At 36.4% G+C, this 15,087-nt stretch overlaps 1 protein-coding gene across 1 annotated transcript in view; it reads right to left on the bottom strand.

Annotated features, from left to right (window-relative positions):
* Positions 1-335: 335 nt before the first annotated feature.
* LOC103805620 (CUB and sushi domain-containing protein 3-like) overlaps positions 336-15,087 on the bottom strand; it is a gene marked incomplete at both ends in the record, with an annotated part of 55,706 nt that continues 40,954 nt past the window's right edge. The window contains 5 exons of the mRNA XM_009078274.1: positions 336-409; positions 663-836; positions 6,041-6,214; positions 9,848-10,027; positions 13,416-13,592. Of these exons, the coding sequence (XP_009076522.1) occupies positions 336-409; positions 663-836; positions 6,041-6,214; positions 9,848-10,027; positions 13,416-13,592 (779 nt within the window). The remainder of the gene's footprint in view (positions 410-662; positions 837-6,040; positions 6,215-9,847; positions 10,028-13,415; positions 13,593-15,087) is intronic.

The raw sequence follows: 15,087 nt of genomic DNA, 5'->3' as shown, positions 1-15,087 counted from the left end.
CACTAGCAGTTTGGCACACAGTATACACACTTTTAAGGAGAAAAAAACTATTTGATAAACTAGGATAAACTAGGGAGCACTTATATTGGTGGGAGGTACTGAAAGCCTTCAATGTGAAATCAAGCAGAGCTTGATCACCAGTTTTTCATGTAGCGCATTGCTAATAGGGACACAAGGTCACTGTAATCCAACAGCTAGGAATAAGGAAACACAGCAACACAGCAGTGAATAGCTCTTACACTGACAGTTTTTGAACTTCTAATCAGAAGTTTCTAGACTTTGAGGTAGTATAAAACTTTTAACATGCAAGTTAATAAAAAAATTATATGCTATACCTGATAGCCAAATGTGTTGTTTTGTGATCCGTGTCTTGGGACTCCTGGATTTTCACATGCTGTGCGAGTAGGCTCTTAAAAAAAATAAATTACAATAAAGACAAAACAAATTGCAGTATTTTAATGAAATACATCAATGTATCACAAAATGCAATGTAACAACAACATGCAATAAGCCAGTCATTGAGAAAAAATAGTGTCTTGATTCTTAGACAGTATAGAAGAGCACCAGGATAATTTAAAATAGCTGAAAACTCCTAAATTGACATAGTAGGAAAAGGAATAATAAGCATTTATAGAAATTTAAATACATGTGTTTAACAATACCTATACATCGAGGAGAAGAACCACTCCATGTGCCATCTGCTTGGCAAATCCTGGTACTGGAGCCAACCAAAATAAAAGGAGAATTGCAGCTGAAAGAGACTTCTGACTGATAGATGAAGCTTTTGCCTTCTCTTTTCCCTTGAGCAGGTACTCCAGGGTCACCACAGAACTTTGCTGTAAAAAAAAGACATGATAGAAATGGAATGTGCAATTTATTAAAATAAACAGATATAGCACTTAGATGAACTCAGTAAAGCAAATACTTCAAATTTTGTATTTATTTTATTAAACACAGATCAAATAGGGAAAAATGTAACAGCCATTCAAAGAGAGTCTAGATAGCCATTCTTTAGACTGCCAGTTTGCAGTAGTTTTTCTGGTTGTTCAAAATGCCCACATAGTGGGATTGGTCAGTACCTGGCACTTAATAAAAGAAGTTGAAAACTGATTTTATCAAGGTCCAAATATCCACAGTTCAACTCTGCCCTAAACCACATCAATCTGCTAACTCTCCTAGGAGAGCAATGACAGCAACAAACCTTCATGTCAATCTCCTATCCTCTCCTGCTTTTTGCCACCTACCCAGTGCTCAACATTTTTGTATCATTAAAGGATTTGTTAGATAGATTTTAGGAAGCACAGTCTTACTTCCTCATCCTTCACTGAACGATGAGATTTGATATGTATGAAAGCACACCAGAAAGTTACAGCTAACAATAAAAAAACCAAAACATAATGAAGAAACTTCAGCAGCAATCTAAAAGTCAAATACTAATAACTTTATATATATATAAAATTGCTATAAATTTTACTAATAAGAATGTACTCTTCTTCTTTTTACTTTTACCTTTCACCAGAGATTCCTTATGTCTATAACATATTATAACTGATTAAATGCATTGCTGGCAAATGTATTGGCCTTCTTCTGCAATATAAAGTACTGATTATTTGTCAGAAGCTGGATTTTGAACAATTGGTCCAGGAAATTAAATCAGCTATGGTGTGTCATCAGACTATATTATTCCCTGACACCATGAATTCCAATAATGTGGAGTCTAATTTCATATCAAACAGAAAATACTACAATAATAACAATTTTTAAAAAACCAGCAATCCTATGTGTGTAATTATATTTTTCTTAAAAGGTATGCTGTACAGACAGTGGAATTTTGTGCTCCATCTTTCTCTTCTACAAAAAAAATTTAAATTACATCTCTTAAACAACAACTTTCAAAATACATTTCCAAAGGACCTGCTCACATGAAATGCTCCTGCATTCTATCTCTTACTACAGGCACTGACTGTACAGAACATACATATTGCTGAAGAAAAAGGGCTTAATTGGTAATGTACCAGAAATATATAGAATTTCATCACTTTTAGTGGGACCTTCTGCAGAATTATAGGCCAAATTCTGAAAAGATTTATGAATTGGGATAGTGCCACACAGTGTATATCGTGTGAATGAGGTGAATGTTTGTAATAGCCTTTCACTAGAAAATTGTATCTTAAATTGAAAATACATGAAACACCTATACATTTTTAACACAGGAGCTTGAAATTGTCTCCTGAACAGCTCTCTGCATCAACAAAGTAGCAACAACTATAAAGGGAGAAGCAATTTAGAGTTTTGGGGTAAATTAATTATTTTTTTCTAAAACTAAGTAAACTCCATCACTTAAATGTCAGTCAACTTTTTCCAGTCATTGAATATCAACTCAATATCTGCCTTAGGAAACCTTGGAAACCAGAAATCGTGTTAAAACAGCGGTTTTCCTCTGATATTGGAACAGAAAGCTACAGAACAAACTAAAGTTGTGGCAAACTGGAAGCTCTGTGTGTGCTCCCACTCCCAATAGAAATATTTTCCTGAGAACTCTGAGAACCTTTAACTGAGCAGGGCCATGGAGCTCTAGCACTGAGTCTGTGAGCCTAGTTTCATTCTTAAGAGAAACGTAACTGATTGACAGCAAGTTTTATGTCAGTGTCTGATGGCAGGCGTGAGCACACCTGTGTGACATGTGCCCAGGAAGAAGAGCTGCTGGTGGCAGCAGCCCTGGTGACAGGGCTTCGTGAGGAGTTGATCAGGCTGAGGAAAAAGGATTTTTGTGTAGGAGTTATCAGGGTTGATCAACAGAGCTTTAAACTACAGTGGAAAAGAAAAGGGATAAAATGAGGCTCACTAGTGATAAGCAATGGGATGGCATACCAAATTTTGAGGAATTCCATTCTAGTGAGATCCTTCAGTCTGCTCCATGAGGTGCTGGGTACAATGAACAATACTTGCAACATTTCTACACCAAGACATGCAGCATGAGGAGTAAACAAGAGGAGCTAGAAGCCTTGACTCAGTTCCAGAGATGCAATATCCTTGGCATAAGTGAAACGTGGTGGGATGAGTCCTCTGACTGGGGTGCCAGGATGGAGGGTTACACGCTTTTCAGGAGGGATAGACAGAGCAGGTGAGATAGGGGGTATGGGTGGTGGGGGCAAGGGTGGCAGAGCTTGCAGTTAGTAATGGCATGTTGAGACTCTGTGGGTAAGGATTAAGGAACACACAAATAAAATAGATATCATCATGGGAGTCTACTATAAGCCACACAGCCAAGATTTCAACACTGCCAAATTATTCTTTAATGAACTAAGGGAGACCTCTGAATCAACTGCTGTTGATTATGGAGGACTTCAACTTGCCAGATGTTAGCTGTGAATACCACACAGCTGGTACAGACAGGTCCAGAAGATTCCTAAAACACCTGAACTCAAAAGTCAGTTTGTTGATGACACTAAATTGGGAGAAGCTGTTGACTTCCTTGAATGCAGAGAGACCCTGCAGAGGGACCTAGACAAATCAGAGCACTGGGCAATCATCAACCATATGAAGTTTACAAAAGCAAGTGCTGGATTCTGCAGTTGGGATGGACCACCTTGGATGTACATATGGACTGGGGAACTGCTGTTGGAGAGCAGTGCTGCAGAAAGGGATTATGGGGGTCCTGGTCAATGGCAATTTGAATATGAGTCAGCAGTATGTCCTAGCAGACAGGAGGGCCAACTGTGTCCTGGGATGCATCAAGCACAACATCAGCAGCCAGCCAAGAAAGGTGATTGTCCCACTCTATTCTGCACTGGTGTGGCCTCACCTTGAGTGCTGTGAGCAGTTTTGAGCTCCACTATATGAAAAGGACATAAAGTCACTAGAAAATGTCCAAAGGAGGCCTACTAAGAAAGTGAAGGGCCTTGAAAGGAAGACATATAAGGAGTGGCTGAGGTCACTTGACTTCTTCGGTCTAAAGGAGAATAAACTGTGGCAAGATCTCATAATGGTCTGCAGCTTCTTCACAAGGGGAAATGGAGGGGCAGACATTAATCTCTTCTCTCTTGTGACCAGTGACCGTGCGCAAGGGAAAGGCATGAAGCTGTGTCAGAGGAGATTTAGGTCACATATCAGAAAAAAGTTCTTTGCCCAGAGGGTGGTTGGGCACTGGAACAGGCTCTCCAGGGAAATGGTGGTGGCATGAAGTCTGATAGAGTTCTAAAAACATTTGGACAAGATCTCAGGTACATGATGTGATTCTTTGGGCTGTTCTGCACAGGGTCAGGAGTTGGATTGCAATCAATTTTGTGAGTCCCTTCCAGTTCATTAGATTTTATGATTCTGTGATAATTCTATGATTCTAAGTTATATCTGTAGTTTGGAATTTTCAGGCATAGGCCAGCATTTTTGACATCTATTGCCAAGCTTATAGAAACAGCAGTCCGTTACTGAAATTACTGCATGAGTAATTATGCAAACAAATTTACTGGGTCGTAGATGACAAACACTCAGCTAAGGACATGACCACATTCCATTATGAATAATTATTCCATATCATAACTATACCTTGCATATTTTCATCTACAGGCTCTATGGAACCAAGCTGGGAACTAAATATCTGATGTCAAGAACTGCTTAAAGATTGCTCATTGAGAATGACTTTCACCAGCTCACTCTCATTTCTGCCAGATGGCAGCTAGTTTAAGCTCTTTGACGAGCACTGGCTGCCAATTGATTTCTCTTGCAAGCCAATGGGTAACCACTGCACATCAACAACATTCAGTTAATGTAATCTCTGCATGAAACAGCCATTAATTCCCAGGCAGCTGCATTCTGTGCTAAATATACCTTTTAAAAAGTTTAAAGGTGGAGCCCACTTTTTCAGAGTATATTGTAGTACTGAGTACTTCAATCTCAAAAATGAAAAAAAATTTTTTCATGGCCTTTGATGTTCATAATATAGTGGACTACAGAAGAGCTTCACATAGAGAACTTAAGCAACATGGTGGAGGTTTCCTTCTAGAAACAATGTCTTTCACCATGTTCCACCTCTGGCACATACAGTGTCATCAGCACTAAGCAACTGTTGCTGATGATATGAGAATATAATTAGGAGAAAAAAGAAAAGAAAAGATGATCTATATGATATGTTTTCATAGTAGCAGGATATAGCCAAAAGTTTTGAAAGAGAGAGATGAAAAAGGCAAAAAACCAAGAATTGAACAGAGAAGTGCATTTTGTTACATTTAGCAAGTTACCCAGCAAGCTCACTTCAGAAATTGTAAAGCCACAAATATGAGATTATCCTCTTCCAGTCAAACTCTTTTGCAAGATCATTACAGTGATATAGCTATTCTATGAATAACTAGAGAACTTCCTTCAGTGCAATAAAAAGAATATCTCTCAGAAGTATCACAATCACTTCTTTAAAAGGATTTTTTTAAATAATGAGTGGAATCTGCTATTGTAATGAAATTTGTAGCAATAGAAAAATCCATCAATGTAATAATTTTCAGATTAAGACAGTTTCCTGCATAAAATATATAACTTAATTTAGTGTAGTGGGGAAAATAGACAATTCTCACAGACTCACCCTGGGGCCTAGTCGGCATTACTGGAAGAAAACTTTCTCTGTGTCATCACAGAAAGTTTTGGAAGAGTAATGAGGAAATAAAAGAGATTATAATGAACATTATCCCATTCTACATGTAACTGGATCAGAAAACTAGACAGAACCCTTTAATCTTAGTTTGCCTTGTATCATGTGGTACATGTTGCCTGTAATATTGTTTCTGTGTTCGTGTTTAAGAACTCCTATAGGCTCTCAAAGGATTTACAGACATTCTTACGCCTTCCTCAGTCTACTAATTATATTAAAATTCCTGAAAATTTTAGGAATTTTCAGAAGGATTGCAATTGTCCCAGGTTTGAAATTAATTGAGACACTGGGGTGGGAAGGTGGGGTGAGAAGGGACTGAGAGGGCTAAAGACAAAAACTTTGAAGAGGAAAACCCCACTATAGTTGAATAGCAAAATACAGAACTAAATAGTAAATACATACGCAAGCACTGAGGTACTTCACCACTCCATGTTCCATTCCCAACGCAAGTCAAAACAGCAGGAAAAGAGAGTTCATATCCTGGAGAGCAGACATAGCTAATGCTAAATCCCCAGTCCAAGTTTGTTCCTTCCAACCTTCCATTAGAGATCTGCGGAGGAGTTGGGCAGGTAACAGCTGCAATAATATTCAAAATAATTAGGCCCAGATGCTGTAGATATCCCCAGTGTACACAATTACGAGAAGAACCATATGGGCTAATTTCACCTCTTTCAGAGGACAATACAGTCAGAACATGCTATCTTTCTCACTGTATCCTCACCACATTACTTGAACTTAGTACTTCTGGTTTTCTCCATTTAGGAGGCAGTGGCTGATTGATGAAGTGTCTTAAATAAACTGGGATGCAGCATCAAACCAAATAGGAAGACTACCTAAAAATCAGTATAGAAGCTATGACGTGTACAACATTTCAGATATGTCTGATAGTATACTACAAAACTATTTTGTTTGCCATGGCAACTTAGTACAATTATACTTTATTCCTGTTAACCAGCATAGGCGTTTGCTAGATATTAATGCCTAGGGATGAAATTCCAGGATAACTGTTCCAAAACATTATTTAAAAGCCTGTTTCTAAGTATGACAGTTTGGTTAGTATCTGCTTTGTGAATAGTTCCTCACCAAAAAGCATCTAGATCCCTAGCTAGAGGGAAAAAATGTCAGGATTTGCAACCTGTTGCAATTTTTAGTATTACTACCTCTAAGAAGGCCAACAAGAAGTATTTCAGTATAGTTTCTCATTTCCAGGCCTCTACATGTACTCAGTTGTAAGGAAGAGGACTGAAAAATATCACGAGGATGACAGTAGAAATAAAGAAATACAATTATCATGATGAAGATAAAAGCATCATTCATGGGACAATGGTATACTAGAAGACAATTGATAACTGAAAACTGAAAGGAAAAAAGGTATAAAAGAAATAAAATTAAAGAAAATCTGAATCAGAAAGAGAAGGGATGAAATTTAGACAGTTACTAGAATGACTGAGACAGATAAAACAGGTAAAGGAGAGAAAAATTGGAAAAAAATTGGAGAAAATTAGCAAAAGCAAATAAAATTTATAGATTTGATTTAATTTAATTTAAAATTGATTTATTTAATTAGGGTAAATGAGAAGATCTGGTGATTAAAAATCAAGCAGAGGATACACAGGTCACAAGAATGGAGGAAGTTAAATGCTACATCCATAACCCTTAAACTTATGTTTAGACAGCTGTCATCTTGCAGGCTCAAAAGAAGTCAGAGAAAGTAGATGAGGAGTAATGTGTATTTGAATGTGATCTGCAGAATGTTCACTATGTACCATTTCTCTAGTCTTACACTCTTCAGTGAGAGAATTTCAACTATGAATACCATAAAGACATTCTGCAGCACCATTAATGGGTGTTTGAGAATTCTGAATGAAAGTAGTACTCTTATCAAATAACCCTTTGCCAACTGGTAAACCAAATATGAATTTTGGGCCCCGATTTTGTCCCAGAAAAGGACATAATAGCTTTTGCCACACTTCTGTGGTGTTCTAATAAAAGTAAATCAAAATAAGTGTTCCAAGCAGCAGAAGTCTGTCCTTACTCTCCAAGAGCTTCATAAATGGTCTTTATAAAAAGGTCTGTATATCTTTACTAACTACTGAGCTGACTAACAAAGGAGGAAATAACTGTGAATAATTGGGAAAGGATAGAGAAGTAGCATCAATATAGTTGTAATATCAGACTTCTGGGGTGAGAAAAGCAAAACAAAACAACACCCAGCAACAAGCCAGAATGCCTCTCTATTTTATTGAGAGAGTTAGCCATAAACATGTACAGCAAGTTTTGTCAGTTTAAGAACTACAAGGGTATTACAAATGCAACTCTGAAAAAAAAAGACAATGCTTGAATATCTGAATATTTAGTTGCAGATGAACATGCATCGTTTTCCAACCAGGCATAGCCAGAGATTTATTTATGCCTTCTCTTTCAATGGCACAGAGACAATTATGCATCCATTTTCTGCCCAGTTCATTTTCCAATTATTTTAACTAAATAGTACAAAAGGACCCTGGCACTTCATTCTGACAGTAAGAACTAATTGTTATACATTTCAAATACAGTACTGCATATTGTATATTACTTCTAATTACACAGTCAGAAGTGGGGGTTAGAAACTTACCTAGTGTACTTACACAAACCTATTTAGAGTAGAATGAAATTCGGAGACCACTAGAGATTCTTATTTACAGATTAATATTTAGTATTTAAACAAGCCTTACATAGATAGGATCGAAAACTAAAAAGACTCAAAAACTCTAAATTGACAGTATGACTCTTTATGATTCTGTTTGAATGAATACTTTTTCTATCTTATGATCTTCTAACTGTTCACTTCCAGACAGTCTTGGAGACAGACAGACTGACTCATGGTCAATTGGACCAGTATGGCCATTCTTCTGTTCCTAAAATTAGGGTTTTTAATTGAAATTGAGGCTGCCTAAGAGCACAATAGAAATAGAAAAGAAAAAAAAAAGTGAAATGTTGAGGCTCTCAAAGTTTGACATCCTCAAGAATGTGCTGGGCAAATAGCTCAAAAAATTGACATTATCCAAGGCAAATTAGCATTAAACTGGACTTGGTAAGATATTGGGGGAATTGCACTCAGAGGAAAGCAATTGCAAATAGGCTGGAGATTTGAAATTTATTTAATCTATTTTGATGAATTAACTCAGGGGAGGAAAACAAGAACTGCTGAGCAGGTATGTTACTATACTTCCTGAAAACAAAACAGAAGGAAGATGGATAAGCACAAAGTAAGTACGAACTTAGCCAATTAAGTTTTGAAATACTAGAGATCAGGCATATTTGGTGTGAATCCAGAAAGAAAACATCAAAATGGTAATTCTGCCTCTCTACAGATGTATTATCAGGAAGACTGAGAAAAATTACTCTAGAGAGAAGTCATTTTAGGATTTAGCAAGCGAGTTTCTCAGAGAAAATACTTTTATGATACAGATAAGGTTGTCTTTCAGTAATGTTCAGATATTTTTGCTGTTTGAATTTCAACAGGGTATATTTTAAAAAAATACCCAGATAAACAAAGAAAAACAAACCAGGAAAATCCGACATGCAATTAGATGAAGAGACAAAAGGAGGACCTTGAGATTAATCCTTTCAGTTTTCACAGTAGAGAAAATAAAATGAAGCAGAAAAATCTTTATTGGGAAATTTGCTAGAAGGATTTAGTCTTTTTGTAGCAAGGCAATGCTTAAAGGCTCCCATCTAATAAAGGAGGGATCAGAGAAAAATCTTAGTATTATAGATAGGGTAATTCAGAACAATTTGCCTTTGACAAAGTTCAGTTGTACATACGCAGATCTTCCCCAGAGATGTCTATCACGTTTGAATGTTCTTTTTGTAAAGTCAGGGACATACAGATTATTTCTATATGACATGCTAACTGTAACAAACAAACAAATCAATCTAAACCATCATTTCATATTGTTTAATTCAGTTTAGCAGCAAAGTAATAAAGTGTTCTACAGAACTATAAAAAACTGTTCAACATACTGTGTTTGTATGAAAAATAGAAGGGAAAGGAAACAAAATGTGAAGTCACTGTTCCTGCAGCCCCCCAAAAGAGCAATTCAGCATATTCATACTGAAAGTAAGTTTTAATTTCTGTAGAAATATACGATAAATTAACAATTTACAATACACAGTGTATATAAATGTCGTAGAAGAAATAGATGACAAGCAAAATAAATGTTGTACCTTTGCATGTTGGGATTACTCCACTCCATGTGCCATTGCTAGTGCAAGTGCGAATTAAGGAGCTATTTGCTTCCATTGTATATCCAGGTTGGCACATATAAGTAACATTTTGTCCAACGACATAATCATCACCATATCTCATGCCATTGGCTGGGACTCCTGGATCTCCACAACTGATAACTGCAAGTAAATATTTGAGGAATATATTTTAAAATCTACATGTTATTTATCTACATGTGAGGTGAAGAACATAGGACAAAACTAGGCATTTACTGGGTTAAAAATAAGAAGAAGGAAAAAAGCATAAATCTTCAGCAAGAGAACATGAAGATATGTGTCATTTTAAATAGCTGCCGAACATATGTGAAGCTGTATAGCAGTTATATTTGGAGAACACAAATATTTCTGTTCAACAGCAGAAGTGAAGGACTGTACAATTTTGATTAATCAAATTTCACATTTATGAAATAAAAATTCTTTTTTTAAAAAGTGCAAGAAATAATCCATATGTCACTACCACCCTTTGATACTCTCAAGCTTTCCTATCAGATCAGTTTCATTATGTAAAAAGCAGATACCTGTTATTTAGTTTACCATTCCATGGGTACATTCTGAAAGGAAACACAATCTGGAAAATTTAAGATACATGTCTGCAAAAGCCTCCCACTTTGTAAATGCTCACATACATGGTTGTGGTGCACATAAACAGATGAGATATTCAGACAACCCCCAAACATGAGCTATAGCTTACCTAAGAACTAGGTCTATAGTACTTTAATGAGTGGAATTGTTGTAAAACCTCTTGGGACTTCTAGTGTCAGGAGATGCTTTAGTCTCTTAATCATATAAAGTGTTCAAAAGGAATTAATAAGGAGTTATACCATTGTAATCTGCGAATAGTGTTAAAACAGGTAACATTTCCTCAGATCTGGTAAGTTTGATCTATAAATTTCCAGAACAGTTTTCAGGGTAAGAAACATTGAGAACCCTAGTTGCAGTGATAAGAAGTGGTTGTTTTCAGAAAAAAATAAAAAGGGGGGAAAAAAGTCTAGTTCATACAGAAAAATAACATTCCATGTATTTCACATTTGTATTACAGCAAACTTGTAAAACTCACTACAATATTGCTATTGTTTCTGGAAAACCACGGGAGGCAGTTTCCTGGGCAGAAAGCACATCCTGGCCACTTCTAACTCAATGCCAAAGCATGACTGATGATGCATCCTGGTCTCCAAAATCACAAAAATCCATGACTACGTATTTGTAGTGTATTCTGGCCAGGTCCCTTGACCTAATAATTTGCGACCTGAGAATCCAGGATATATGCAGTATTCCTGCTCTACAGTTTATCCCAGTCCGAGTGAGCAGATGCTAATTATATGGCATGTATCAAATCTTAAAATATCCCATGCAATCACTGTCTGTGGTTACAGAAGATGATATAAAACATATCACAGGATTATCTGGGTTATTCTAAAGGTAGCTAGTTCACTGCAAAAGAAAATGGGAGATCAGCCTATTTTAGTTTACCTAGCAACACAGACATTTAATTTTTTTCTTTTCTTTTTCAAATAATACAGAGCTGTGAAAGACAGAACTGTTTCTCTTAGTTACATGAGTATATTCAAATACTCTGCACATTCTTCCTTTTTTTTTAAATATATTCAATTCACTATCATTGATGTGCACGTTTTTCTAAAATCATCCTCAATATTTTTTCCAGGTGTGCTATTGTTTTGACTGAATTAAAACATAAAGCTAATGCCTTTACCCTTTTTTTCCTCCAATCTTTGTTTCATTTCAGTTGGACCACCTCCACTTCATTCACTGTGGTAGGCAAAAACCAGCTTAAATTGTTGTAGTGATCCTAACTGGAGGACCACTGTACACTGAGGAGTACAGTTAACCTGGCAAGCTCCAGGTGTGTGCTGCACTGTGCTGCACATCCACTGTGGCCTTCAGACCTGTGCTGTGCCACACAGATCTCTTGGTCAGGGCACAACCTCAGACAGCTCATGGCACCAGAGGTCTTTCAGGCAGCCCTCACTCAATATCAGTGATTAGACCCTGCTGACTGTTATGTCCTACCTTTTTATTTAGTAATGCAACAAGAAGATACCAGGAGAACATTGTTTCTGTTTGACTGTAGAAATGATAGTGTTGTTTCTTTCTAAGACAATCCTACAATAACTTGAACAATGTAAAGGGAAAAATCTTTGCTATGGGCAAGGCCTTCATGATATATTGCACATGGACCCATCTTGTTTGATGGTACAATGCCCAGAGATTCCTGAGTCTAAAGGGGTATAAGATTATGCTATTCTATTCTTATAGTATTAGCTCTAAAAATCAACATTTTCAATCATGTGCAAGAAGCAGCTGTAATAAATATGGACTGGCTGTAAATTTTGATAACACCTGGACTAAAGAAAAGTGGCACATCCTGAAGTTCCCTCTCTTTGCTTGATTAGGATACTTCCTCTGTCAAGACTTTTTTCCAGGTTTTAAGCAAGAATCTCATGTTTCTACCTGAGCAGTGTGTTTTGAGGAGATTCTTTTGGCATATACTTCACTAAATTGTTATTCTAAAATACATTTACTGTCACAAAACACCTTTATCCTTGGTACGATTAATCTGGTTCTCATTAGAATTTGGAAAATAATAAATAAAGGAAAACATTGGGCTCTTTCTCAAGTTTCATAACTGCAAAAGCAGCTCTTCTCATGCTTACTATTAAAGATCAATTTAAAAACAACATAAGAAGTTTTATCATCTTGCTTTTGGCTTCTATTTGGGCTGCTTTGTGTTCAAAATTTAAACAACATTTTTCTATACCTCTAATGAGGACATACTTCCTCAAAGTAATAGCCAGTCTCATGCATCACATAAATGTAAAATTTTCATAATTGTTGCTTAAAGTTGAACTAGGACACGTAATAAAGCAGGAACAGATGGGCTTGAAAATATAGTGTTGCAAAATACTTATTATGAATGTGAGAGATGCTGAAATAGCTTCTGTTAGCTGAGTAGCCAAAGCAAGTATAAGGTTAATGAAGAGGCCAAACAGAAGATGATACATGAAAGTAGGACAATAGTTTTGACCTTGGAGTCACTACAAAAAGAATTCTCAAGTGTCCATTGCAAGGTTTAAAGGTTTTTATTTTCCACCCTCTGGAAGACCGGAATATTATACTGCTAAGTCTTCAAGATGAAGAGAAGCCATTAAAAAAGTAATGTCTGAATATGACATATCACAAAGCATAATAAACAAGATTTAAAATATATACAAGAAAGAATCAAAGTAGGTAGGTTGTGTAACCATACAACTCCCTTGAACGAACTGTAACAGCAGTCTATATATTTTGCTATACCATGTCTTCAAAAAAAATATTATTCACATTTGCATAGCATTATATTTTTTAAAAGTATTTAATGTATAAAATTATGCAGGCAGTAGTGCAAGAGAAAGCTGAAAATATTTGGCATGCAACTTCTTTATTTTTTTTTGATTTGTTTTTGTGTTTCAGAGATGAAAAACAAAGACTATTTATTAGAGATGTGTCTTACTTGTGCAGTTTGGCAAGGATCCTGACCATGTTCCATTGGCAGTGCATTGTCTTACAGAGGATCCAGAAAGTATGTATCCTTCCATGCATGAATAAATTACTGAATTAGAGAATGTAGTTCCATCAATACGAAGTACTTTTCCATTAGCAGTTGTTCCTGGATTACCACACTGCACAGCTATAAAGGGAAATGTCAAATATTTTTTAAAATGTAGTAAAGATTATTTTTGAAACAGGAATGTCCAGGAATAATCCTGCTGCCAGAGGCATTATGTAGTAGAAATCCATGCTGTTGTCCTGTAAAAATTAAGTCTCACACCTAGTGATAAGGCACATTGTACAGTAAATAGCTGTGTGCATAAATTATTAGCTTTTTACCCTTTTGTATACAGGGAAACAGAGCCTATGAATTTAGCTTTATGATATGCATTAGTGAATAGTTAATTTACCTGCCAAAACAAAGTCCCAATTATAATAAAATGCTTGATCTGAAATTATCATTGTGGGTTTAATTTGAATCTGTATTATATGTTCATTTCCAGCATCACCAGAATTCACTTTGAATTCTTGATTCAAAGCATAAGATGGAGTCAAACTGTTACTTCATAGGCAGGTATAACCTTGATGTCTCCCAGTTCTTCAACACACAACTTTGGTATTTGAGTGTGTCTTTCTTATGTGATTCTATATATATATATACATCTAATATATATGATCTAAACCAGGAACGATATGCCTGTGCATTACCTACACCTTTATGTATATCTGAGAACTATATCAGTTCAAGAAAAAAAATCACCAAAAGTATCTTAAAATGTAAAAGGGCTAATTAATTTCTGTAATAGATGAGATCAAAGAGAAATAGCAGACAGTTCAGTTGGGCTATGCATATCCCTTCAGATGCAAACATAAAAACATATATATATATATATGCAAATTATATAACTCTATAAAATATGTATTTTTTAAATGTTGTGTTAGGATGTCAATCATTCAGCAGAAAGGATATTACAGAAACAGCTTGTGAACTACGTTTTTAAAATAAGATGACTCTTTCATACAGATAATACATATGATAACTTTCATGGAGATCATCCTGAGTGCCTTCAAACAGTACATGTGGGGCAACCAGGGGATCAAGTACAACCAACACATATTTATGAAAGAAAGGTCCTGCTTGACCAGCCTGGTCTCCTTCTATGACAAAGTGACCCAGTTACTGGATGAAGGGAAGACTGAATGTGGTCTACCTGGACTTTAGCAAGACATTTGATGCTGTGTCCCACAGCATACTTCTAGAAAAACTGACTGCTGATGGCTTGGATGGATGGTCTCCTTCTATGACAAAGTGACCCAGTTACTGGATGAAGGGAAGACTGAATGTGGTCTACCTGGACTTTAGCAAGACATTTGATGCTGTGTCCCACAGCATACTTCTAGAAAAACTGACTGCTGATGGCTTGGATGGATGGACTCTTCAAAGGGTAAAAAACTGGTGGGATGGCTGAGCCCAGAGAGCTGTGGTTAATGGAGCTAAATCCAATTGGTGGCTGATCACTAGCGGTGTGATGAGACAGATATAATCCTTTACTTTCCCCATGCCTCAGTATTGGGGCTGGTCCTTTTTAGCATCTTTATTGATGATCTGGAAGTGGGAATTGAGTGCACCCTAA

This window comes from Acanthisitta chloris, unplaced genomic scaffold (genome assembly GCF_000695815.1).
Source record: "Acanthisitta chloris isolate BGI_N310 unplaced genomic scaffold, ASM69581v1 scaffold4317, whole genome shotgun sequence".
Classification (NCBI taxonomy): Eukaryota; Metazoa; Chordata; class Aves; order Passeriformes; family Acanthisittidae; genus Acanthisitta; species Acanthisitta chloris.
This window is presented reverse-complemented; position numbering and strand designations above follow the sequence as displayed.